Source organism: Histoplasma capsulatum, genomic scaffold (assembly GCF_000149585.1).
Source record: "Histoplasma capsulatum NAm1 scaffold_6 genomic scaffold, whole genome shotgun sequence".
In the NCBI taxonomy this organism is placed as follows: Eukaryota; Fungi; Ascomycota; class Eurotiomycetes; order Onygenales; family Ajellomycetaceae; genus Histoplasma; species Histoplasma mississippiense.
The window spans coordinates 191,021-216,341 of NW_001813977.1; the positions used below are offsets into that span (position 1 = coordinate 191,021).

Consider the following 25,321-nt stretch of genomic DNA (forward strand, 5'->3'; position numbering starts at 1 on the left):
ATGGCGGACGCTGCGGTGGCAGGGTTCACCGAGATCACGGGTTCCTCCCCAGAGGTTGCTGCCCGGTATCTGCAGCTGACCGACGGCAACCTCGAAACGGCTATGCAGCTGTACTTCGAGAATGGAGGCGCTGATATCCAACCGGAATCCACTCCTCCGCAGCCTCAATTCCCCGTTTCTCGTTCTCCTCCCTTTGCTCCTCCTCCTCCTCCTCCGTCGTCACGGCCCTCACGGCCCTCACGGCCCTCACGCATACCAGGCTACGAAGACGAACATGGCGTCGTCCATCTGGACTCCGACGATGATTACAGCTATACACATGAAGGAGGCACGAATATCCCCGTACGGACTTCCCATCAATCAGTTTCCTCTGCCAGTCGCACACCGCAACCTGCCGGGCTTTCTACATTTGACGACGACGAAGCCATGGCCCGCCGTTTGCAAGAGGAATTTTATGCTGGAGCTGAGGGTTTCGTCGGTCCTGCAGATGAAAGCGGTGTACGCGCTCCCTTAGCCCGCACGACAGAAACACTTGTCGAGCCTGGTGCGGATTTGGGGTTTGATATCAATGATGGCCTAGACGACGCCGTGATGGGTCAGTTGCGGGCTAGGCAGCGAGCTAGAGCAGGTATGCCGCCGCTTACCCAATTTTTCCTTTTGTGCGTAAAGTTATATGTTGTTCGTCGGCTGATATCTAGCTTAACCTAGGCCGACCAGGTATCTTCAACCAAAGGCCCATTTCATCATCGATCTGGAACCAGGACGATCCGTCATCACATCGCGCATCCTTGGCAGAGGCTACCGGTGGCGCCTCAAACGCCTCTAGCAAGTCCAGTATGCTTGCTGAAATGTACCGACCTCCCTTTGAGATCATGTCGAAACTCCCCTGGGACCTAGCGCGGGATGAAGGCCGGGAAAATATGAGGTGGTTGCTGGTCAACATTCAGGACGCCTCTGTTTTCGATTGCCAAGTCCTAAATAGAGATCTTTGGAAAAACCAAGGCGTCATGGACACGGTAAAAGAACATTTCATCTTTCTACAATACTCCAAGGACGACCCGCGCGGTTCGCAATATATCCAATATTACTTTCCCGGCGTCGACGTTCAAGATAACTACCCACATATTGCAATCGTGGATCCACGGACGGGCGAGCAAGTAAAAGCATGGACTGGACCCCCCGTTATTAAACCATCGGATTTCCTGATGCAAGTCCACGAGTTCCTTGATCGCTACAGCTTAGACCACACTGTGCGGAATCCTGTTGCCAGGCGGAAGCCGGAGGTAAAACCGGAGCGCAAGCTTGAAACAATGACTGAGGAGGAAATGCTGGAGATGGCCCTGAAGAATAGTCTGGAGAGCCAGACCCAGAATAATAACGTGAAGGGCAGACACGAGGATCCCGATGACCTGACGAGGAGCATTGGCGACATCAAGGGGAAGGGGAAGGGGAAGGGGAAGGGGAAGGCATCCAGCCTAGATGACGACATGAATGTCGACGCAGAGACAAACGGCCAACAGCAACAAGAACAAGCGGAAGACTCACACCACCAGAACCTGGCCTTCGCCTCCATCTCCCCCAACAAACCCCACACAGAACCCAACCCGGACCCGGTAACCATAACCCGAATTCAATTCCGCCACCCAACCGGCCGCGTGATCAGGCGCTTCAACCTATCCGACCCCGTCCGGCGCATCTACGAGTGGCTAAAAGCGTCGCCGTTGTCAGAGGATAAGGCCGGTGTGGAGTTTGAGCTTGTCTCGATGGGCCAGAATTTGATTGGGATGTTGGATGTTAGCATTTCGGATGCGGGGTTGAAGAATGGAACTGTGATGATTGGCTTTGTAGAGGATTGAATTTTTGTTTGGATGCACAGAAAAAGAACCTTTAGAGCATGGGGATGGGATGAGGATTTGGGGAGGGGGAGGGGGAGGGGGGCTAATGGTAATTAATGGTAATGGTAATGACAACTGGAATTGGAACTGGAATTGGAACTGGAACTAGAAACTGGGAATGGCGCTGGCTTCGCTTTGGTAGCATGAGCATTCATAGAACAAAATGGTAACCTCCTGAAAGGAGTTTTTCTCCCCCCCCCTTCCCCCGGGACCATGACATCTTGGCATTTTGTTGAGGTCAGCCCAATATGACCCAAAAAGAAAAAAAATTCCCCCGAGTAAAGGAAGTGAACTGTATTAGCGCGTGCATGATGTCCGTATGGAGTACTCCGTAAGTAAAACAAATCCATCTTATCCTTAGGCCTCAGTAGAGATACAGCTTCCCCCCGCCCCCCCGCCATCAATTCAACAGCGCCTCACCGGCCAACGATACTTGTACAGTACATGGTATCCAAATTGGAAGCCAAGATTGTGGTCGGCCTTGCGTGGTCATCGTATGGTGGCAGGAGATTCGAAAACCATGGTGGGGCTGGTGCAGCTGTTGTAATGTCAGGCCTCAATTATTGAGTTTGCTGCTCCTTGCGCATAGGTTGTCACAGCAATTAATTATGAAGAAAAGGAACGAGAGGAAATGCATCGTGAGCAGGAGCATTGCTCAATGTGGCCCAGATAAGTCTGCAAGCCTGTAAGCATAAGCACGAGCTTTTGCCCCAAGGCCATGCCATGATGTTGGATCAGGCTTCTGAAAAGCGCAGCTGCAGTTCAACTGTGTTGAGAGAGTTGATGAGAGATGATAATAAAATAAAACCGCGATAATATAATTACAGTTGATTGCCAGGGCTAAAGTTAAGGTTAAGTAAGGGTTGGGGGCTCCGCTGATGGAACCAATGAGGAGCCCTACTGGAGGGAGCCGCGTGGGGGGAAAGGGAAGGGTCAAGCCTCAAGACTCACAGACTCACAGACTCACAGACTCAGTCAAGCAAAGAGAGATGCATGCAGCCGAGTCACTATGGCAACGGCATTGACCGCGTTCTGAATTCATGTCGTGCATGATGAAAGTTTTGAGCAATCATATCCCAAAGTTCGGTTCGAGAGCGTCTTTCGTCCAACTCAAGGTAGAGCCGATGCTTTCAGCGCTGCTGAATTCGTTCGCCTCTGTTGAGTCTGTGGACTGGACAGAATGTGTAGTTAAATGCGAATCCCTGTATGACCAAGATCAGGCAGAGGTAGTGCGGGAATCCAGAGTCCTCGTTTCATGGTTCTCTCTTTAGTGAATTCCACGTTCCGGCTGATGATTCCGTGGGCGATCCCTTCGGTTCCAGCCGTTCATGGGTTGACAGACAATAAACAATAGGTCCCCCTCAATAGTTATCTGATAAATGGTTCCTTAAAAAAGTGACCTGAATTGAAACTTGGAAACAGCTCTGAGTTAGGATGGATGTGCATAAAGGTTTGACCTTTTGTATTCTGTATATATTACAACATACAATAGATGCTGTAACTAGATAAAGGAGTGAGAAGCAAAAATGATGACTCATGACTGACTCAGCCGCCGTTTCTGAAGCCGTCGCCAGCGATTGGCGGAGAGCAAAGAAACCCGGCAAAACAAACAACAAACCACAGCAACAACCACAACAACCACTCTCTCCATCCATGATCCAAGGCCGGGGCTACCAGAGTTCAGGAGATCTGCTGGCCCAATAACATCCTACTGTGGTACATACGCAGTAGTATCAGTGGATCACAAGCCACGCCAGAGATCCCGCTATCCCAGGAACGGCCGTTTAGCATCAAGCTCTGGTGCCTGGCCTGACCCGGGAACAAAACCGGGAGAGGTGGTGTTTGTTGACAAGTCGTAGAAGCACGTTTGGTGCCTTGTTGACGAGGGATAATCATAACTGGAAATATTGCCTGCTCCTGGATGCGCACCCCATACATTCATTTATTGTGTGTGATATGCCGTTTGTCGCCTTGCTGTTGACTGGGCCTCCGTATCACTGGGGTCGTCTCACCCACACTTTCCTCGCTACACCGCATCCAGCAGCGCATTATTCTTAAATACCCAGGTCAGCACCCGGCATGCCAGGAAGCAGATATCTCCGATGTAAACGCCTCACTCAATGATCTAATGACTGCGATGGTATGTCACTTCCGCTGTTATTCCGCAGCTTGAAAAGGGCCTATCTGTTGCACCATAACTGGTTTGGTGTTGACTGACACCCTTGTGCGCGGTAAATAAACAGATCTCATGAAACAAACTACTCCCTGCGACGACAAAGTTTTTTTTTCCTTCTTCGAATCAATCTGTGACCATACGATAGTTACCAAAGAAGAAAGGAATTGATTTACCTCACTGGACAATATATTCATTCCAACTCCGTCCGTGATCCTGGATCCGCGGGGTCTCCCCCAGATACCTCCCTCCCCAACATAAACTCCCGAAAACCACTGCTGTTAGGAAGGAATATCAATTGTATCGGAGGAGGGTCTACACTACAGGCTATCGCAACCCCGTCTATTGGATATTTCAACAAGTGATTGAATTGCGGCTACGTTTCCACGAAAATGGAGGGTGCTGTTGACCCTGAAACCTATTACACCAAGCAGAACTGCATCGGTATGTCGAGAGGATTTCGTGACAAAAATCTGGAGATATATATCTCTTGGTGGCTAACTTCTTTGCAGGCGGTGGGAGCTTCGGAAAGGTATACAAAGGGTATGGCTTGAATCGCTTTTCTCCGTCTTACTCTTCATGCGCTGGGAGCACTGGCTAATGGCTCCGGCGATCCTTTTCCATTGTAGAGTCGATAAGCGAACAGGTCAAGCTGTCGCGATTAAAATCATCGACGTCGAAAATGCTGACGACGAAGTCGAAGATATAATTCAAGAAATTTCTATCCTGTCCGAGCTCAATTCGCCATATGTCACCAAATATCACGGTTCGTTTCTGAAGGGCTCAGACCTGTGGATTATAATGGAGTTTTGTTCGGGTGGGAGCTGCTGCGATTTGATGCGTGCCGGCCTCATTACTGAGGAATATATCATGATAATTCTCAGAGAACTGCTACTCGGATTGGACTATCTCCACAGTGACAAGAAGCTACATAGAGACATCAAAGGTGGCCAGTCCCCTTTTCAAATATTAATTTCATAGTCACCGGAGCTGACAGGTACTATAACTTAGCTGCGAATATACTTCTTGGAGCAAACGGTCAAGTCAAATTGGCAGATTTTGGCGTCTCTGGGCAGCTTTCTGCAACCATGACCAAGAAAAACACCTTTGTCGGCACCCCTTTCTGGATGGCTCCAGAAGTTATCAAACAATCAGGATATGACCACAAAGCAGACATATGGTCCTTGGGAATTACGGCCATTGAATTGGCGCAAGGCGAGCCGCCATACGCTGACATCCATCCAATGAAAGTTCTCTTCCTGATTCCCAAGAATCCGCCGCCAGTTCTGCGAGGAAACTTCAGCAAAGCGTTTAAGGACTTTGTTGAATTGTGCTTGAAGAGAGACCCAAGAGAGCGTCCCTCAGCAAAGGAGCTTCTCAAACATCCTTTTATCAAACGAGCAAAGAAAACTACGTATTTGACGGAGTTGATTGAGCGATCAGAACGATGGCAAGCTGTTCATGGAAATCGATCATCGGATGACGATGACGAGCAAAACTATTATCAACCCCCGCATAAGCCTACTCCTGAGGAAGAGGACTTGTGGGATTTCGGTACTGTGAGACCTGCTGGCGGAAGAGCGGGTGGACTGCGAGCGATGAATGATGCGGCGGCCAATGCAAGAACGCAGGCGCAAGAAGACGCACGAAGATCTCCAATCGAACCACGGAAGGGACCGACTGACTTGCATATCCAGCCCAAATCTTCGAAGGAGACCATGAAGGGCTCACCTTCACCCCCAAGATCTCCTCAAAAAGGGAACCTCCCAATTACACTCCCGACTTCCCCGATATCTGCGGCAAGAGTTCCGCTGCCGCCATCTGTCCAGAAACAAAAGGCTTTCCAGGAATCGGCACCCAAGACACCTTCACACTTTGCAAAACCCCCACAACCTCCCAATAAGGAAAGTCCCAGCACGAGTGATTATGACAGAGCGTTGCAAAAATCATTAGCTCAAGATATCGGGTTTCTTCGACTTCGTGAATCCCCTGGCGACTCGAACGCTTCACACCAAATACAACAACCCCCACCTACATCCACTCCCGCAATTGGTCCAAAACCCACGGCCAAAGAGCAGATCACAAGGAAGCCGGTTGGTATGCACATACCTGAAATACCGCCATTCAAGGGACATCAGGCGGACGCACTCCGGGATACATCCAATCAATCACCTAGTCCAACAACAACACAGGCCACACGGCAACAAAAATCCTCTAAACAACATCCCCTTCCACCTCTGGCACACCATCCCTTAAGCCCTATTCAATGCCAACAACCGTTACCGCCCATCCACCAACAGCGACTTCCACAACTGCCGACCCCGCAACCACTAGATGTAACGAGCAAACAGCCACAGCACCATAAACAGCACCAGCAGCAACTTGAACAGGAGCTACAACGCCACCAACAGCAACAGCAGCAACGCAAGTCCAGCAACTCTAGCCAGTCATCCTCCCTAGCCTTTTCGCCAGCTCCACACTCTCAAACTAATGACATAACCGCTCTAAGCGGCGTCGTTCTCCCTGCCCTCGAAGCTGCCCTCCGCCGGCGCACCTACAATCTCAACGCCCTTGCCCGTAGCTCATGCGCAGGTGTCCCTGCCAAAACCACCAATAGTAATAACAGCGCTAACAGCGATCCCGTCGCATTAGAACTCCTCCAACGACGCCAGTACGCGCATGAGAAACTGAAGCGGCTAGTTATCAAGGCTGCGGGAATTTTTAAAGAGATTGAAAGGTGGGACAATGAGGCGCCTGTGGGAATGGGCGGGGATGTCAATGCGTTTCTCGAGGGGTTCCTGGAAGAGGTGCTTGTTAGGGTTGAGCCCGAGGAAGAAGGTGTGAGTGCGTCTTCAGGTTCTCCTGCTGGTGAGGGCATGGGTGGAGCGACGACTAGGAAGAGGTAGGCGAGATTGGCGTTGGAGAGAGGATGGCTTGGAGAGGGCGAATGGGAAGTATTTTTTTTTTTTTTAACATCTCTCTTCCTACGGGACTACACTATTATTGCGTGTACTGGTTGGTTAGGATTTACCTGTCAGCTAACCACTGCCTTTTCGTATTCTCTCTACAACTGCCCTTTCCTCCCCGCGATTGTTTCTCTTCAGCGGTGGCCTGGCCGCTTTTGCGGCTTGATATGTCCTAATTCTTGTTCGTGTCTGGTAGTTATTTTTTTTTTTTTTTTGTTTGCTTCTCCTAGATGTACCCCTTTACTCTATTTGGTTTGGCCGGGGCTTTCTTATAATTTATTTACAATCACAAATGAGACGACCGAAGTTCGATCGGTATTTGAACTTCTGCATCTAACTCCGGAGAAGTTTACTTTGTGCGACGCGGATTGTGCTGAAGGGATGCTTTGAAAAAGGGAGGCAGGTGAAAAAATCCCTTAGTATTCTGCTGTATATATGTCTTATAACTACCGAGAGAAAAATTGACTTGAGCCATGCTATACAGAATCTAAAGAGACGTGCTTTCCAATCCCCTCAACGTGGCAGCGGAGAACTAAAAGCGCTTGCCAGATGCTATGTAATCGGGGGTGGAAGCAATTCACCTAGTCACTCCGGTAGCCCGATGGATCTGCGGACCTCCCAACAGTAGAGAACTCCGCACAATACACGCATTTATCGGCTACCCCATTATTATGCACAGCGACCGACGTACACATATCACGAAACAAAAAGCAAATCTTCTCAAGGACTGCCTTCCTAGTTTCCTCAACAGAGAGAACAGACAAAGAGGAGGAGAGGCTTGCCTTGTCATCAGGGTGAAATTGACTCTGCAATCGTTTCCTTCAGTGCCGGTCGGTGCGGTTCGATTCACGTTTCCTCGCGCATGTTGGGCAGCATGATATATGTATATGGGTTTTTGCATGCGCCGTACGTCTACGTCGAGCGTGCACAGACCAAATATAATTGCACAGGTCCTCAGTACACTCGGCTCGCGTGCATGTGCATGCAATGATTATGTGGCCGTGTAAGAGGGGTCAGGAAAAGCATCCAGTCATATCCCGCGAATTCAAATCGTTGCACCAGATCAGAGAAATGAAAAACCAACAATATATTCCTATTTCTAAACGTCCGGGTCGTCAATACGAGAAAGACATCATGTTATCATTGTTTTCTCTAGGCGTGGCTGGCGGTCTCAAGGGGTAGTGGGAGTGGCATTCGCATCGAGAGTTCTTTTTTCTGCAAGCGGGGTAGGGAACACGCCTGCTTTACTCGTGGAGCGAGCAGAGCGACGCATAGTGGATCCGTGTGATTCCGAGATTTCGGGTAAGGCATTGCTTTGTATTGACTGCTGCCAGTGTTGCTTTTCTTTGTATGTAGGGTCGCCTATCCGCAGATGATGATTGGTGGATGTTCTGCGATCATGGTATGACAGTCACACGAATATGCAGTTACTACCATTCACAATGAGATGCGTATGGCTCCATTCCATTACGCGATCATGCACCTTAGATCGGTTCATATTGTATACCAAGGTAGTTAGTACGCATAAGGTACCCGCAGCTTTCGGAAGCGGGTTCGAAGATATCCATGTCATGAGAACTATATAATTCTCCGCCGATAAACTTTGTAGTTTGATATTATTGTGAAAATATTTTTGGAAACCGTGGTGAAATAAGCGTTTGCCCCTTCTTTCTGTGTTTCTTTTTCCGCTACTGGTAAACTTTCATGGAAGGGGAAAAATGATCCTACCCTGTTAGTTATTCATCCCGGTATCATATGTAGTTCCAGGAGCTCATGATTTAATCATGTCTTCCCCTTTTAGCAGTACCTCCGAAAGCAGCCTCCGCATGCCTTGGTGTGTTTTGCCTCCTCCTTATCGTCACCTCTGCGAAAGTGAGCCTCTTCTATACATTTACTTTGGGCGCAAATATATATTTGTAAACACACATATATATACGTGCATCTCCCACAGAATGGAATGTAAATACGGCGTTGGGGGTTCCACTAATGACCAATGCGCGAGCTGTATAGGTTGTGAATAGGCTGTTTTTCTCCCCATTCCGCAAGGTACCGGGACCGATTCTCGCAAAGCTCACAGGGGGATGGCTGCTGTGCGTGGATCTTGCCGGACGGCGAGCCATGAAAGTCCACAAGCTCCATGAGAAGTACGGCTCCGTGGTGCAACTTGGGCCCAACGAACTCAGCTTCTCCAGTGCGGAGAGCATTGATATTATCTATGGAACGGGGACTCGATTCCGCAAAGCACCAATGTATATGACAATGGGTCGCCCAGGTGTCTTACACTTGTCGGATCCAGCAGCACACAAGGAGCGACGACGGTTATTAAACCATGCGTTTTCAAAACAACAACTTGATGACATGGAGCCAGAATTTCGAAATTCGGTGAAAAAGATGGTGGCCAGAATGGAGCGGCAGGGTGGAGAAGCTTTGGATATGAAGCATTGGTTTAAAATGTACACTCTGGATAATGCAGGCAAAGCTTTCCTTGGGGCGACCTTTGGGGGACTGGATTCCGACGAGTCGCCACGATACGTAAAGGATTTTGATTTGTTTTTACTGGCATGGGCATTTAAAAGCAATTTTCCCATACCAGCTTGGTTTGTGCAGAAAATACCTCATCCTAAAATTAAGTTCGTCTTCGATGCGGAAGCGCGCATCTACCAAGTGAGTTTGGACAAGTTGAAGGCATTCTAGGCGTTTCCCGCTCCATTCTTCAAAATAGCTGCGTTGCATCTTTGAGCGCCGATTGATCTGCTGGCTGACCACTTTCTATTGTACCAACCAGCACGGGATTGATAGATTTAATGAATATATCGAAAAATATGGCCGTGTCTCCCAACGCCGAGATTTGCTAACCAAGATGATTGGCAGAAAAGAGAATGATCCAGATGCACTCGCTGATTCCGATATTGCCGTGGAAATCAGCAATCTTTGTTTCGCAGCGACCGATACCACGGGGACAGCTCTGGTTTATCTCTTTTGGGAGCTCGCGCGTAATCCACATCTGGCAGAGCGACTTCGTTCCGAGATCGCCGACCTTCCATTAGTGGATGGAGTCATTCAACACCAGAGTGTATCAAATGTCCCATTTCTAGAAGCCCTTATAATAGAAGGATTGCGAGCCTACCCGCCTCTCCCATCTGGTCTCCTCAGGGAGGCCCCTGTTGGTGGATGTGTCATAGATGGCATATATGTACCCCAAGGAGTGAGTAACAAATGACAAAGCCTTTCTTTCAATCAAAAGCATATTGGAACAGAGCCTTACTAACGGATACATCTCTGTCCCCGCCTGTCCATGGCCACCCATATAGACGATAGTTTCAACACACACCTGGACAACTCATCACAGCCCTGAATATTTCCCACACCCCGATAAGTTTGATCCATCTCGCTGGCTTGAAGGAAATGTGTGTGACGGAATGAAAAGGCTCTGGATGCCGTTTTCTAAGGGTCCTCGGAATTGCCTGGGGCGCACCATGGGGCTATTCGAAATGAAAATTCTGATCGCAACTCTGGTGAGGAGATTTCATATTAGTATCGACGATACGATGAGAGATGACGCGATGGATATCACAGATCATTTTCTCCTTATCCCCAAAGGCGATAAATGTCTGCTCCGCTTTACCCCGATAAAAATAACGGCCCATGGGCGATTCGAGGAAGATAGAGATGCGGATGGTGAAGACGTAGAGGGGGGATTGGGAATATCTTTTCAGCGAACCTAAAGGTTGGCAGGCGAATGCACTGAGTACGCAAGTACAGCACTTTTGTTTTCCCGACTTAGTCTTTGCTAGCAAATACTGTGGATGTCGGGTAATATAATCGTTTATTCTTCATTAGCACCTGGCCTGGGAGATGCTCCATTTACTAGGTTTGGTAATTGGTAAATAACGAAGTAATTTTGGTGAAATCCGTATCAGATGGAGTTGATGCCAAAAATATTCCCAAGAGACATGTTTGCTGATTCTCAGGCTCTACTTTTTGCCCTAATTGAATGCTGGATTTCATTTTATTCCCCCAAAGTCGTCTACTTGGAAAGACATGGAGTCGCCAAAAGGGCCACTTGGACTAGTAGAGCAGTCGATTTGTTCATGATCAATCCAAAAATATGCCTGCGTATGAAAATCGTTGACGCGAGTGGGATTCGTGTTTTTTCATGTTCACATCATTCACTGAAATAAAGATGGCGGATAAAATGCAAATGTAATCGAGAGCGAGACTGTCGATGGTGTCGACAACAGACTGTCCATGGAGAGGTGTGACTGACTGAAGGATGTTTTCGTCACCTAGGTATCGATTTCCAGCCAGGACGAATAAGGCCCTGCTGTGGTTGACTTACTTTCAATCTCGGCTTCTATCGAGTAACAGTACCATGGCTGATTTGCCCTTGCACGAGCACGAATTCTGCCACATCCGTTCTTCCACGGCTCAACCCAAGTTGGTAACTAGTCAGTGGGAACAGAAAAGACGAGAGGTTAGGGAGGATATAGTCAACGCCGTCCTTTTGCTGGTTGGCTTCATTTCCTGAACCGACCTAATCAAAAATATGTTGATCCTTCCACATCGGTAGCTGTAAGAACATGTAGATAATTTGGTTGAAAGCGCCGTCTGTAAGTTATCTCTGGTTGTGGGAAGAACCCTATCCACACAAGATTGCCTCGCTGCGAGGGCTGCCTTGTTGTAGAACTTGGTGCTATACCAATCATGTTCACACGAAGAATGTAACTACCTGTACATCAACGCTTGGTTGAACTTCCAGAGACTGCTCTAGCCACGTAGTGTCAGAGTCGTCTATCAGCAACAAACTATTTGTTTGTTCAGCGCCGAAACCAAGTGGAGCTTCTTCGCTAAGGCACAGCGCTGCATGCCGATGTTGGAGAAGTAGTCTTTTGCGTGTCATTCGATGTCAGCTGCTGTTTCGTCATCAGCGGAAAGAATCATTCGCATTCTCATTACGGCCTTTTCTTCATATTGTACCTTGAATTCCGTCAATAGATTCGGAGGCCGCTGGTCATAAACCAAGAAGTAGAGTTCTGCGAATACGTGATAGTCTTGCAAGGAATCCAGATTGACCAAGCGCATGAAAAGCCAAACCATCTTGCATTTTTCCTAAGCTTTAGGACAAACACTAATATTTTCATCAAGGCGCTCGGTGAAGCCAGGGCGGAACGATGACGTTAAGGACACTTCCCACTCGTCTCTCGGGTAAGGCAGACCCGGCGTGGAAAGCAGAATCGCTATTGGTATGGTAGATGAGAACGCCCAGTCGATAATACAAATGACGTTGCCATTTGGTCGACGAAAATATTGATTGCACTCAGGTCAGGGTGGTAACGAGCAAATTTTCCGGAAGGATGGCTGCTGTATCCTTCTGAGCGATCCAGGAAGCTCGGTATCATTTTCTCAGGCTATCGGCCGGCTATGAAATAATCCACCCTGTTCCCACTGTTTTCGATTTTGATTCTAGCGTTACGAGATCGTTCCAGCGGTCAGTCGCCTCTAGATAACTGGCGTAGTTTTCGTATTTCTCTAGGAACCGGCACGGGTGCAAAGAACGCATGATGTTCTAATGTCAAATACTGTATGTGTCCAAAGTATGCCGAAAGGAGTGCCTTGTAAATAATATTCCCTTTCTTCAAGATCCCCTGTAGATCGCATCGGTCATGAAACAGGAAGCCAGGTGAGAAACTGGCTTCAGAGTGAAACAGCCTTCTTCCTCGAACAAGGAACCATTCTTATCAAAACGAAGTTGGGAGGGCTAGGCTGTGATACGGCCTAACTGTCTCATAACTTTCTGCTTCTCTTCTGGTTTTCGCTGTCGACGACAAGGACCGTCTTGAGCATGCGGCGTTCCCTCCAATCGCGGATGCCAACCATAGGTGGAAAGAGGATAACCATCTGCTTTTGACATAAGAATATACGGAACGCCGACCCCATTGTGGCTAGACAAACTTCATAGGGGTCAGTGGGTTGGCTAAATCTTGGGTTTAGCATAGGGCAACGGACCTGCAATGGTATACTGCTGGAACAGGAATGGAGCTGTTCTGCTTGAGGTGCCTGAGCGTGGCAACCTCGCTGGCAAGCATATCTCTCGCAGTCGTCTCCTCGAGGTCATAACTCTTGCGTGGGGACCGAAAGAGCCATTCCACGCCGTCGTCAATGGTTGAAACCAATGTTACATGTGCAATCTACTCCGTACATTTCACAGTCTCTGAGCCAGCTGGACCAGAGCAGACCGGTTGAATCCACCACGTACTCTGGATGGTGGGTTCAACATCCTACCGGTGTCGGAGGGTCGTTGGCGGAGAGCTATTCCCCGCATATCAAATATCAAGCCGAAAACTTTCCCGCCAGGCTAGTTAAGGAAAATTTTCACTGCGCTAGCAGGGTCAATTTGTAACAATAATGGGATGCGCATGTCCTGCTCGGCTCGACACCGCGCTTATCAGTGAACAGCCGGACGAATGGTTAAATATTCTGATACCGGCGCTGATTCTGGGGCATCAAAGGTCAACTACATCAATACTTGCTGTTAACATCTGTAATGGCATTGGCCAAACACTACGATAAAATTCGCCTCAACCCCTTAGAAGAATTTAAACTTTATCTTTGAACCGTCGGCATTGAACTCTCCGCATCCTGCACCAGTGGAGCCGAGCTCTGGAGAGATCGAATTACCCCTCCACACGGGCCTGGGCATGCCGCTTGTGCCTAGGAGGTGGGAGATATAACTATAATTTACATCAAGGAATCTGGGAAAACATCATCATCGTCCATCAGCCCCGGCTATATATTGCCCATCACTGGCTTCTATATAAGGAGAAGGCCTCGCCAGCTGCTGCTATCTCCAGGCTTCATCAAGTTCAATGATGTTAATACATGTCCCATCTCAAATGGCCTGGCACCGGATCCCCCCTCACCTTGAAGTGGGGATGTGGCACTTGAAAGCAATAAAATATGTTCAAGGTCCACCGGCCTAGGTTCTTTCAACCGCGGCTGCCTATGGGTCTCCTCGTTGCTCCCTTCGGTAATTCGGGAGTTGAGCAGTGGTATAAAGCTTCTACTTGTACAGGATGATATCTCCAGTTTTGAATGAAGTCAGCTTCTGCCACAATATTCACTAAAATAAATAACACCCTTTAAGTTCTGAAGCCAATTGCAGCATCAAACCAAAAGAGACAGCGTCTTGGACTATCGACCATGGGCGAAATAGCTGAAGTCCCCAAACAGGCGAAGGCCATTGTCTATGATAACCCGGGAACCATTTCAACGAAGGTCGTGACTGTGGATGTGCCCGAGCCTGGTCCTGGAGAAGTCTTGATTAATCTGTATGTTCAAGCTCCCATTTGTTGTCTTTATTGGATCACGCCATATTCTTGTTCTACATTGATGCGTAGCTCTCAAAGCGCTTTAAGGACAATATGTTGATTTATAATATTTTTATTTAAACACAACAGGACTCACTCTGGCGTTTGTCACTCGGATTATGGGATCATGACTAATAGAGTATGTCGCTTAACGAACCCCTGCATATCTTCCGTTCCTATTATATTAACACTCTATTTGTCAGTGGAAAAACCTCCCGGCTCCAACAGCAGCCGATCAAGTTGGTGGCCATGAGGGTGTTGGAAAGGTCGTCAAACTCGGTCCGGGCACAGAAAGCTCGGGAGTAGAGCTAGGAGCTCGCGTGGGAGTCAAATGGCTGCAATATGCTTGCGGCAACTGTGGTAAGTTTATATATAAGTTACACCCAGAAACATCACCACTACAACGTGCGACACTAACTACAAATGACCCATATAAGAACCTTGTGGCGCGGGTGTAGATGCCTGCTGTGTGAAATCGAAAGTGTCTGGATACTACTCTCCTGGCACATTCCAGCAATACGTTACGTCGCCAGCAAGCTATGTGACTCCGATTCCAGACTCACTTCCCTCCGACCTGGCTGCCCCTTTACTCTGCGCCGGGGTGACCGTTTATTCAGCCCTTAAGCGCAGTCAAGCTAAGCCGGGAGATTGGGTCATTATTTCAGGCGCCGGAGGTGGCCTAGGCCATATTGCAACCCAGCTAGGCAGCAGAGGCCTAGGACACCGTATTATCGGTATCGACCACGGCAGCAAGAGAGATATCGTCCTTGAATCTGGCGCGGAACACTTTATCGACATCACGCAGTTCACGGACAACGAGCCCAAAGGCGGCAAGTTGGCGGAACACGTCCAGTCCCTGACCGGTGGCCTTGGCGCCCATGCCGTTATTGTCTGTACATCCTCAAACGCTGCGTATGCGCAGGCGATGTATTTGCTCCGCATGAACGGTGTGCTAGTCTGTGTTGGAATACCAGAGAACGCGCCTCTCCCGATTGGGTCGTCGTTCCCTGCGCACCTTATCGGGAAACAGCTTTCCATCGTAGGGTCTGCGGTGGGAACTAAACGGGAGTCAATTGAGACTATGGAATTCGGGGCGCGGGGGATTATCCAAGTGCATTTCCGAACGGAGAAAATGGATGCACTAACGGACGTATTCAAGGAAATGGAAAGGGGGGATCTTAAGGGGAGGGTGGTGCTTGACCTGTCTTAACTTAGATATGGAGTCGTTCAAATTTTTTTAAAATCCTAATATTTGGCGGATTCTGTGCTGCGCGGAACCTTTATTTTATTATTTTAAATTTTTTTTTTTTTTTTTTTTTTTTTTTTTTTTTTTCGCTGCTCCTCCGGATCGTATCTTCAAGGAGCTCGAGTTTTCATGTAAATAGTTTGCAATTTGTACAGGTTTAAATTTACATTTCTTCGATATTCGTTTTATCCCTGCCCGAAAGGGAACCGTATGAAAGACTACATATATATACAGCACGGGAGATCGGCTTCGCCTAGGTTGCCAAGAAGAGTCCGTTAAATTTACAAAATAGTAATGAGCGATTTTTATTTTGAGGGGGGGGGGGAATTAATTATTAGTTCGGGGTACTGAGGAAATAGGAGGAAATAGACTCAGTGAATATAAAATAACGAAGCAATGAAACTTGGAAGGCTGCTTATCACTAGGATATTAAACTTTCATATTTAAAATATTGGGTAAAAATTAAAGGGGGAGGAGATAAAAGGGGTGTAAACATTAAGACGGTGAAGAATGAAAATATATCAGAACTCAGAGATGCCTGCTTCACTGACTCTGTAAATTAACCTAAATCTAAAACAGTAAATATGGAGAAATATATAAGGAAAACAGCAAGTTTGTGTCCAGAGTCTCCTCAGCCTTACTCTGTCTAGCGCATGGGCGTGGATTCCACGTGCAGGTTGAGAAACCATTCAAACGTTCTCAGAGGGCGGGTAGAGTATCGATAGCGTTTGATAAGCGAATGGTAGGCGGAGCTGGAACCAGATGAACTTATTTAGGTCGCTTCCGGCCGTTACCAGACACTCCTCCTGCGGGCCTTTTGTGCCCAGATGCGGTCACCCCGAATCCCGTGGCTGGAAATTCCCTATTCAGCAAAACCTGGAATTGCTGTAGATATGTCACCATCGACTGATTGGACATTGGGATCTTGCTCATTATGGTAACCAGCTGGGGCTCCCATTCCTTAAGGACCGCTCGCGGCAGGCTTTCCAGAACATCGAGAACGAAGTATTGACCTGAAACCTCTGGCTGGCCGATCACTTGCGCAAATAAGTTACAGTCATTCTCTGTTTCTCCTGCGGACGAGATGCGGCCCCAAGCATTGCCATCAAACGCATTGTAGTTGTAGGTGACGACATCCCGAAGTATCCCGATCAAGGCATCTGGTGCATTCCTATGGCTATCGGGCGCGCGAGGGGCAATGTTGATTGCGACAGAGAGACAAGCTCGTGCAGCCGCTCTACGACAACACGGATTTCCAACGCAGTCCCGTCTCGCTGGGGAGTCCCATATTGGCAGTATCGGTCAAAATCAACCAACAAGGCACGAGTCTTTTTTTGGACTTTGTCAAAGAATATAGCACAGCGCGCAGGTGCGGGCATTGCTTTGCGAAGGCTGCGATAGACATTATCGTCGTGAACTGCCAGGCGGAACATTGTTGCTTCAAAATCACCCTGGACAACACACTGTTCTGGTGTTCTCGACTGGCGGATAGTTTCCACCTGGTCAGGGCGGAAGTCATCAGGCATCGTGGCTTCACTGAAGGCAGAGAGAATATCCCTAACTTTTTCGGGGCGACTCATAGATGTACCAGATTCCTGTTCTGAAAATTCAGGGGAGCTTGGATCATCAACTAACGCCCAGCGAGCTTTTAGCAAGATATCTTCCATACGACCGCCGATAAGCTCGTACAACGGAGGGAAATTCGGAGATTGACCAGTACGTGATAGGGAGATTCCGGGGCCTGGCCCTTTTGGAAGGGTCAATCTATGCAGTTGGTCGACGAGCCACTAGCGAACGAATGTTAGCTCCTTCAAGCAGTGTCAATTATCATCATAATGACCTCTTACAAATATATGTCGGCAGGCTTTCGGACCATCACCATATTCCGAACAGGAGCAAGTCATTGGCCCGTTCCCCAAGTGAACCAGCCCATGGTCAAGGACCTGGAAGTCATATCCGTCTTGTGACGAACGACATTTATCGACAACAAATTTCCCCAAGATCCCCGACAGTGCCCTAGCTCTTACTTCTCCTGAAAGCCCGGAAACGTTGTACAAAATGGCCGAATTTCCTGTGACGAGGGACTTGGTTGATCCAGGCGCCGAATCCTCCACTTCCTCTTCCCCAGACGAGCTACTGGCGGAATTTTCTTCCTCGTCATCTACTGCACCGCGTCTCTCTGCTTGTCCACGAGTGGTTGACATCCTGCCACCAAGAGATAGGTTCCCCAGTTGTTTTGTTGGAGCCGACATGAGAACACGACTTAAGGACGGAGAAGTCGCTATTAAGGAGTACAATCACACAGTAGCCGAAAGTCGAAAATTCTAAAGCGCTTTTAGAAAACAATTCAAATACTAATGAAAGATAGCTTGAGAAGGAAGGGGGGAAATAACTGAATCTCATGCTGCTCTGGAGCTCCTTTTGTAGTTGTTCTGAAGCCGCGCAAAAGACGAAAATCCAGCTTGAAAGTGCTTTGCCGTAAAAGGAAAGTATAAAGAGGCGCACAGCTTCACAAATAGACAAATAGCAATTGCGTCCGGTTCCCAACTCTACAAGGAAGCGGATATGTTGCGTGGAGGAACGGTCAAACAGCCGCGTATCAATGGACAGTGCAGTTCTACCCTAGCCAGCATGTAGATCAAAAAGAATCGAAGTAACGGTCGCTCAAGGCCGGCCAGGGGAGATATATCAATCAGGAAACCAGGCTGGTGTCTCCGGGTCCCGCCATGCTCAGTGGCAGAGCCGGAGGGGTAGAGATGCGCAACCAATTGGAAAGCCAACCACTGCAACGGCGTTAAGTGCTAGATAAAGTACTCCGGATATGATGTAGAGTGGAATTGTAGCCTGGAGGACCCAGAAGATGTTCCATCTGCGGCACAGCGAACAGCTGGCACCCCAGGGGGCTATGAAGCAACCAGGAAAAATCATGGAGAAAGAAAAGGCAGTCGCTAGGTACCTGGGCAATCAAAGCTCCCGCCAAAATGCAGCGAGAGTGGACAAGTGTGGATTAGTATCATGTCCACTGAGCTAACTACTGCGAGCTGGGACCTAGTTGACATGGAAAAATGGATTTGTTGCCTGTCACAGCCAGATGGCGAGCGTATAAGAAGGCATCGGCAATTCCCCTTTGCCTGTCCCGACCGATGCTAGCAAGAAATCAAGGCATCAAAACCGGCCCGCGGATCATTTTGCGTTGCACATAATGATAGGATGGATGCGATGCAAGCAACGGCGCGTCTGGCGATTAGCCCCGCCGCACGTCCCCCTATCTAAGTTTAGTGAACGAGAGAACTAGCCAGGAAATCTCGCCCAAGTCATCGTTAACTTAGTTAAATGCCCGATCGGTAACTTGGAAGTCCAATCTCACCTGGAGGCTTGGAGCCAATCCCCGTTAGTTATCCCAGGCCTGCACCAAAATTGCTCTGAACGGCGCCCCTTATTTGGTTGCTGCCCCCTGTGGGTTCAACCCGGACGAGGTTGGATCAGGCTGTTTCGCGGGAGGGAGATAGATAAATCTATTCGTTCTTGGGCGGCTAAGTTACTGGATGCGGCACAGTCTTGCCTCTTTTTCCTGTAGAGGGGTGTAAGTAGTTAACAAGCCTTGCAAAATTCAGTATGGCATGCCCGAGGAAAAACACCGTACGTTGGCTTGCATCCCACTCCACAAACATTGCTGAATCATGGCTCTCTACCACCTCCATTGATCTGGGACATGGTCATCCAAGGATAAAAAAGGCGTCTCAGCCGTTTGAGTGGCGATTTGTTGGCGCGCGAAGGATCAGACAGGGTATTCGTCTGAGCACCGCTGTGCCGCAAATTGATATCCAGCAGTCCCCAGCATCGTGTTCGAACCGGAAGGCTTCCTTTCTCTCCACCCGACTGTGGCGGCGTTGATTACCCGGCGGGACACATCCAATTCTGGTCATCTGAATGTTTCGGCGCCGGAAGATCGACTGTTTTGTCCTCCCAGGACTGCCCCTTCATGCCACGATAGGCCCACGAGGAATGCCGTAAGAGCCGCGCTGCGATACACCAAGACCTTGACTCCTTGCTATATCAGACCTTTCCGCCCAGATTTCCGGAAATTCATACTCCTGAGGCTCTTTCGTTGACAATGCGTTTGTTCTCTTTGATATCACAGCCTCAGATGTCCAGGGGACGGCATCAGCCTGTTTCATAGCCGCGCTTGGAGAGCCAATGCCATCCAAGGACGGTGTTCTCCTAAACCGCCTGACCTCGATTCTACATGAAGTTCTGTGGATTGCCCAAGAGAAAATATACGTCAAATTTTACAGGATGTCCCAATCAACAACCACTATCCACCTTCAAGTCAAAATCTGGTGGCCACAATAATATATATCCCCTTCCAAACCCACCACAGAGCCGCAACCTTTAGCCACCGTTTGGCTAATCCCCGTCGCCTTTGTGGTGCAATTAGGCGACTGGGCAAATTTCAAAGGTTGGCCATGATTCAGGCACTGCGGGGCAATCGTTGGAATCATCGTGGCCCACTGCGTGGCGACTATCACCGGGTGTCTTTGTACTTCAATTAATGATATAACTACTACGCCTATTTGTTACCTTGAGCTTGTGATTAGATCATTTTGTGACAAACGGTGATTCAGAATGGCACAACGGGACTTACCATTTTGCTGCGCTCCGTTATCCGTAGCTCATTTTTGCCGTCAAACCCTGGAAAAATTTCATCTTGATTGCAATCGGCAAATTACAAGCCACCACAACTTGCCAGGGACCGCAAATGCGAGAGGTTGGTGCCGTACAAGTCTGCCTCGGGGATAGGAAGTTGATCTGTGAATGGCCTATGAAGCGCTTCCACATCAACCGCAGTCCAAAGATATGCGCACACCGATGAAGACCCAATGAACCTGATTGGGCTTTTGCAATAACTGATTATTGTTGACGGAGGCAACTGTGGACCATCATCATCTTAGTAGATGTTCTAACATATGTCCGCAGAAACTCCCAATATCTACGTGGAGATTATGCAATAGCACAAGCGGCAGCAAAACATCTACATGTGAGCACATTAACTGTTGTTGGGATTTCTCGTCCATCAAACCTCAAAAGCGGCATTCCAGTATCTTATCTTAATTACTCCGTAAATAGGGTAGAATTCTGTAAGTTGTCGTTCCATGGATCAGACGCGGAAATTTGCTATTGCTATTTTGCCCATGGAAAGAAGCCTGCTAATTTTGACAAAAAAGTTTAGCCTGTTGCCAGAAAAGCCAACTGCAAGATTGGTCTCATGAGCATAGGCTATCGAGGGGACCAAATCCACCACCAATGCCCATCGAATCACTTGACCAACACTAGATGCGGGTGATACGGGACGAAGTGAATCCCAAGACTTGAAACCTCACCCCTGCTGGCTCGGATAGTTAAGAACAAACCACGATTCGTAGCCACATACCGGCTGCTAACAAGGAAAAGGACAAAATAATGTCTTCCTTGCCATCGACTCTGGATAATGAATAACCTAAGTGCTGATCGGGAAACTTGGAAATGGCACACGGAATATGCTTTCATGTTGAAAGTTCTGCAATCACCTGGAACTGAACATGTCCCACGATTAGAAGGAATTTACAGATCGATCAGCTACTTAACTAACTAACGTGCTAGTAGTTATCGTCAGCAGCAATATTCCGTCCTCCTTGGAAGCTTCACGATGCAAGGACAATTGCCCAGCAAGCGTGTTGGGGGAAGTTAAGCCAGCACTAGTCCCACAGTTTGCTGATGCACCTCCTGCAATAGTAACTAATAATAATACAGAGAATAATAATAATAATAATAATAATAATAAGGATGTGATTCCCCTCACTAGAAGGGGCTGGATCTGGATCAAAAATGTGGAACTCTGCGTGTGGTTCCACTACGCCCGTCCGATTGAAGTCTGAAGGAGAAACAGGATTAACAGAGTTTATCATCGGACTGAATAGTTCCTGGCTTTCCTCTTGACTGCCTCTTAATACCCTCGGCCAGTGCACAGGAGATATATGGAATTCTTTTGGGGCAATGAATATATATCAAAATAGGTATAGGACATACAACCCATCTCAAAAGATATGAAAGATTGATATTGTTCGGGAAGGAAAAAGAATCTGCAAGTTATGTATGGTCTCGCATAGAGAACACTGAATGAATCAGAGCAGTTACAAATGTCGGCATCAATTAAATATGCAACCATTGGTTGAAAGTAGCCAACAACATACGTTCCGGGGAAGGACGGGTTTGTTTACTCCAATCTCAGTAACTATATCCCTTCGTGATCTAGAATCTCATTTTTAATATGATATTTCGTTCGGGAAATTTGATGAATAAATTTGAAGAAGAATGAACTGCATTCTCATGTCATTAAAAAAAAATCGGAGATAAACAGCAATTCCTATCCTTCACAAGAGCCAATGCTGGAAATCAAAATATATGGCTATCCTCCTTGACTTCAATTTGTTCCACATAGTAAGAGACTCTGTCGACTAAGTTCATAAAATGCAAAAAAAGGGATGCAGCAAGGAGCGTATTGCTGACAAAATTAAGAAGCATTAAGAAAGTAACGGAGCATAATATGTAGCCCCAATCTATGTAAGGATGGCAACGAAGGAAAAGAATAGTAGTGAGGAATCTAATAGCACAAAAGAATAAAGGCCTGGGACCTGGAAAGCAACAACTCGTTTATGATAAACCGTTCTATAATTGCTCCTATAGCAGGTGCCATCCTGGTTCCCGCTCCTGCTCCCGCTTCCTTCTCCTGTGCATTCCATAGTGATGCTCGTCTAGCTAGCAGAGAAGGGATTCGTTAAGGATCTCTGGGGATCTCTGTAGAACCCGAGCTCGTAGATTCATCGTAGTTCTCATCTACGTTGATCTGGCGTATTGGGTTCTCCGGTCGGTCTGTATCGTCCTGGTCGTCCTGGACACTCGGGCTCGTGCTGGCACGACCTTGATCTGAATTTTGACCAGACGACTGATTAATCCCCCCGCCACTATGGACTGAACCCGAGCCTGATGGAGTACGTGGATGACTAGGGTGGTCGTAATTACCAGGATATGAGGGAGTGCTGTCATTGCTTGTATTTTCAATGCATTTCGGGCAATTGCATCTCGATTGGAACAGGCGAAAGGCATTCTGGTGTGATAGTTGGCGACTAGCATATGACAAAACGAGCTCTGCGTCTTTAGGGATATTTTTTCGCGCCCAGATGATGATGCGATTCGGGACAGATGAGTCCCAATCCCAAATCACGTTGTGTGCGTCGTTGCAAAAGTGGTTGAACATTGCCACGCCAGGAAAAATATATAGATCTCTGAGTGTCGGCTCCAGCTGTCCTGTCGTGCCGTGCATACTGCTGCGAGCCAGTTTGATTGTTTGCCCTTCTGGGTGATCCAATGGTCCCCGTCGATGGGCGTCCCATGGAATAACATTCGGGACAAGCTTTCGGAGCACGGACTGGATTACCCACGTGTCAAAGGTAAGATCCCGGAAAATGTCTACCCCCAGACTTATCAGGATATCGAAGGGTACTCTAACATTTGCTGAGAAAGAAAATGGGAAATTATCATTCGCTTTTCCTGCAAATAGGGGTAGCAGCTCGTCAATTTCGTGCGCCAAGAGAGCAGGTCTTTTATCAACCTTTCGACGATGAAGTGTAATGTCAAAAACTTCTCGAAGAAGCAAACTCAGGAGCGTTCCATGACTTTCGTTTGTATATGGGAAGCACCTACGAGGTCTCATGGAATCATGCAGCCAAGTCCAATCTTTTCCACAGGCGTGGTAATGATAGAGAGAACGGGCTATCTCTAAACATGATCGAAGCTTCTTAGTTGGCGGTGCGACTGGCTCGGAGTCTGGAGATTCTGCGTCTGTTCTCTGCCTCTTCGTTGCTGCTGTCTGCGAACGGGTGACCATCCTGGTTGGAGAGGAGGATGAACGCTCATCTTCATCACTCGGTAGAGGACACCAAAATAAAGGGGTTGAGGAGAGTTTAGAGCAGCTACAGAGAGCTTTCCTACTAACTTGTTGGTTTGTTCCCAATGCTTGTCCTGCTAATACTGGCGTATCCGCCTCGATTTGCCTTTTGCAATTTTCGCAGCGATGCTCCACCTGCTCATTGGGCATAAAATTATGAAGATGCCCTCTTATGGACGGTTCATCGACGTATACAATTTCTCCCACTTCGATATCTGTAACTGCATAAACGCCAAGGTTACCCTCCGTATCTTTGTCGACGGCGATTTTCGGCATGGAGTTCACGACCTGCGATCTGCCAACGAAATGTTCAGTTATCCTCTTCTTAAACACATCAATCGTCCTGTCGACATCCTGGGCGCTATATGGATAGTCTCGTAGTATAACATGGCCATAGTTGGTTTCGAAAAAGTACTCATCGGAATTGCTCTTTTGATATTGCTGGTTAGTTTCCACGAGAGGCTTGACGAGAGGCTTGACTCTGGCCCATCGCTCCCTAATTTCCTGCGTAGCCCGATCATCCTCTACTGGCCTTTCTGCTAAAGGTCTTTCTACAGCTTCGTAATCTGACCAACAATGCAGACTGAGTAAACTTAGACTAATAATGTGATGTATGACTGTGCAGATGGTTGGAATGAAACAATTGACACCGTCCGAACCCCGTAGTAACTCAACTGCACCTGCTCTGTTGACATTCGTGGTGGGTATCTGTAATATATGCTTTTCGAGGGCATCCCAGATTCGAATGTACAACCCTGGCTGTCGGTTTCGTAATTGTGGATTTATCAAAACTTCACAAAGTATTTGGGCACGGTATGCATCTCCGATAGCAAGGTCAAAATATCCCTTCTCATAATGAAGATAAGCTCGGCTGGTCCAGTAAGTGGGGTTGTACGGGCTGAGAATTATAGCCCATGTATATATATCCATGGGTTTTAGTTCCGCTTCGGCAGAAATTCGGATCGTAAAATCATTGTTGCGACTGATTCCCCAATGTGACAAATCTTCTCGAGGTAAAAGATTTTCTCTGGAAAGCTGTTCACTGTCATGCAATCGCTGGCGTAAATCTCGAACAAGGCCATTGGGGTCTAAGTTTCGAGATCGTAGTTGCGCTTGGAGCCTCTTCTTGGTCCAGAATCGATCGGTAAGAACATTATAACCATTTATCAAGATAGGCGATGACGGTAGCTCAGGAGAAGCATCACGACTAGGGTTGTTTAAATGGAATATCTGCCAATATCGCAAAGGCTCATATCTGTCTGTCTGAGGAATGTATCGATACTGCGCATTTTCTTTGACTGGTTGAGGGGAGGGAAATAGATCCGAGTGTAAAATATTCTCGTAAACGTTTCGTGCAAGGCAAGTGCGCGGGTTATTTAAGTGTTCCGTGGATTTTGCCCGCGGATAGCTACGAAGCCTGATATTTTCATCTCCGAGGCAAGAGTCCTGAGTTGACCAAAGCTTGTACGCTTTCTGAGTGTCCTTTTGGCCAGGGAGACTTCCCCATTCGACCTCCTTAAATAGGTCAGGCCGATCGGGGAAGTAGACATGGGGTAGTTCATGGCCAACGCCCTCCTCATTATCAGATGGCCCGGCTGCTCGCTGCTGCCCTCTCCTGGAGCTGTCTGCTGTCATAGATCCTCAATGGGCAGGCCGGTTACTTGGGCAGGCTGTAGAATATCTGGAAAAG

At 47.9% G+C, this 25,321-nt stretch overlaps 8 protein-coding genes across 8 annotated transcripts; 7 read left to right on the top strand and 1 right to left on the bottom strand.

Annotated features, from left to right (window-relative positions):
* Positions 1-1,856, top strand: HCAG_06392 (conserved hypothetical protein; the record flags this gene model as incomplete). The annotated part of the gene is made up of 2 exons (XM_001538737.1): positions 1-628; positions 709-1,856. 2 exons carry the CDS (start codon positions 1-3, stop codon positions 1,854-1,856), a joined length of 1,776 nt encoding a protein of 591 aa, XP_001538787.1.
* Positions 1,857-4,460: 2,604 nt separating this feature from the next.
* HCAG_06393 (hypothetical protein) lies at positions 4,461-6,974 on the top strand (the record flags this gene model as incomplete). Its single annotated transcript, XM_001538738.1, has 4 exons — positions 4,461-4,512; positions 4,581-4,611; positions 4,698-4,834; positions 5,101-6,974. 4 exons carry the CDS (start codon positions 4,461-4,463, stop codon positions 6,972-6,974), a joined length of 2,094 nt encoding a protein of 697 aa, XP_001538788.1.
* A 1,844-nt stretch (positions 6,975-8,818) lies between these two features.
* Positions 8,819-10,081, top strand: HCAG_06394 (predicted protein; the record flags this gene model as incomplete). Its single annotated transcript, XM_001538739.1, has 3 exons — positions 8,819-8,868; positions 9,056-9,698; positions 9,923-10,081. 3 exons carry the CDS (start codon positions 8,819-8,821, stop codon positions 10,079-10,081), a joined length of 852 nt encoding a protein of 283 aa, XP_001538789.1.
* A 429-nt stretch (positions 10,082-10,510) lies between these two features.
* On the top strand, positions 10,511-10,759 carry HCAG_06395 (predicted protein; the record flags this gene model as incomplete). The annotated part of the gene is made up of 1 exon (XM_001538740.1): positions 10,511-10,759. The coding sequence occupies one exon, from the start codon at positions 10,511-10,513 to the stop codon at positions 10,757-10,759; it is 249 nt and encodes an 82-aa protein (XP_001538790.1).
* Positions 10,760-11,142: 383 nt separating this feature from the next.
* Positions 11,143-12,459, top strand: HCAG_06396 (predicted protein; the record flags this gene model as incomplete). The annotated part of the gene is made up of 5 exons (XM_001538741.1): positions 11,143-11,150; positions 11,325-11,544; positions 11,621-11,644; positions 12,030-12,186; positions 12,356-12,459. 5 exons carry the CDS (start codon positions 11,143-11,145, stop codon positions 12,457-12,459), a joined length of 513 nt encoding a protein of 170 aa, XP_001538791.1.
* Positions 12,460-14,234: 1,775 nt separating this feature from the next.
* On the top strand, positions 14,235-15,611 carry HCAG_06397 (alcohol dehydrogenase II; the record flags this gene model as incomplete). The annotated part of the gene is made up of 4 exons (XM_001538742.1): positions 14,235-14,362; positions 14,492-14,540; positions 14,605-14,761; positions 14,839-15,611. The coding sequence occupies 4 exons, from the start codon at positions 14,235-14,237 to the stop codon at positions 15,609-15,611; spliced, it is 1,107 nt and encodes a 368-aa protein (XP_001538792.1).
* Positions 15,612-16,798: 1,187 nt separating this feature from the next.
* HCAG_06398 (predicted protein) lies at positions 16,799-17,899 on the bottom strand (the record flags this gene model as incomplete). Its single annotated transcript, XM_001538743.1, has 2 exons — positions 16,799-17,434; positions 17,495-17,899. The coding sequence occupies 2 exons, from the start codon at positions 17,897-17,899 to the stop codon at positions 16,799-16,801; spliced, it is 1,041 nt and encodes a 346-aa protein (XP_001538793.1).
* A 608-nt stretch (positions 17,900-18,507) lies between these two features.
* HCAG_06399 (predicted protein) lies at positions 18,508-20,520 on the top strand (the record flags this gene model as incomplete). The annotated part of the gene is made up of 6 exons (XM_001538744.1): positions 18,508-18,657; positions 19,052-19,123; positions 19,262-19,286; positions 19,479-19,657; positions 20,086-20,187; positions 20,320-20,520. 6 exons carry the CDS (start codon positions 18,508-18,510, stop codon positions 20,518-20,520), a joined length of 729 nt encoding a protein of 242 aa, XP_001538794.1.
* Between the last annotated feature and the right edge of the window lie 4,801 nt (positions 20,521-25,321).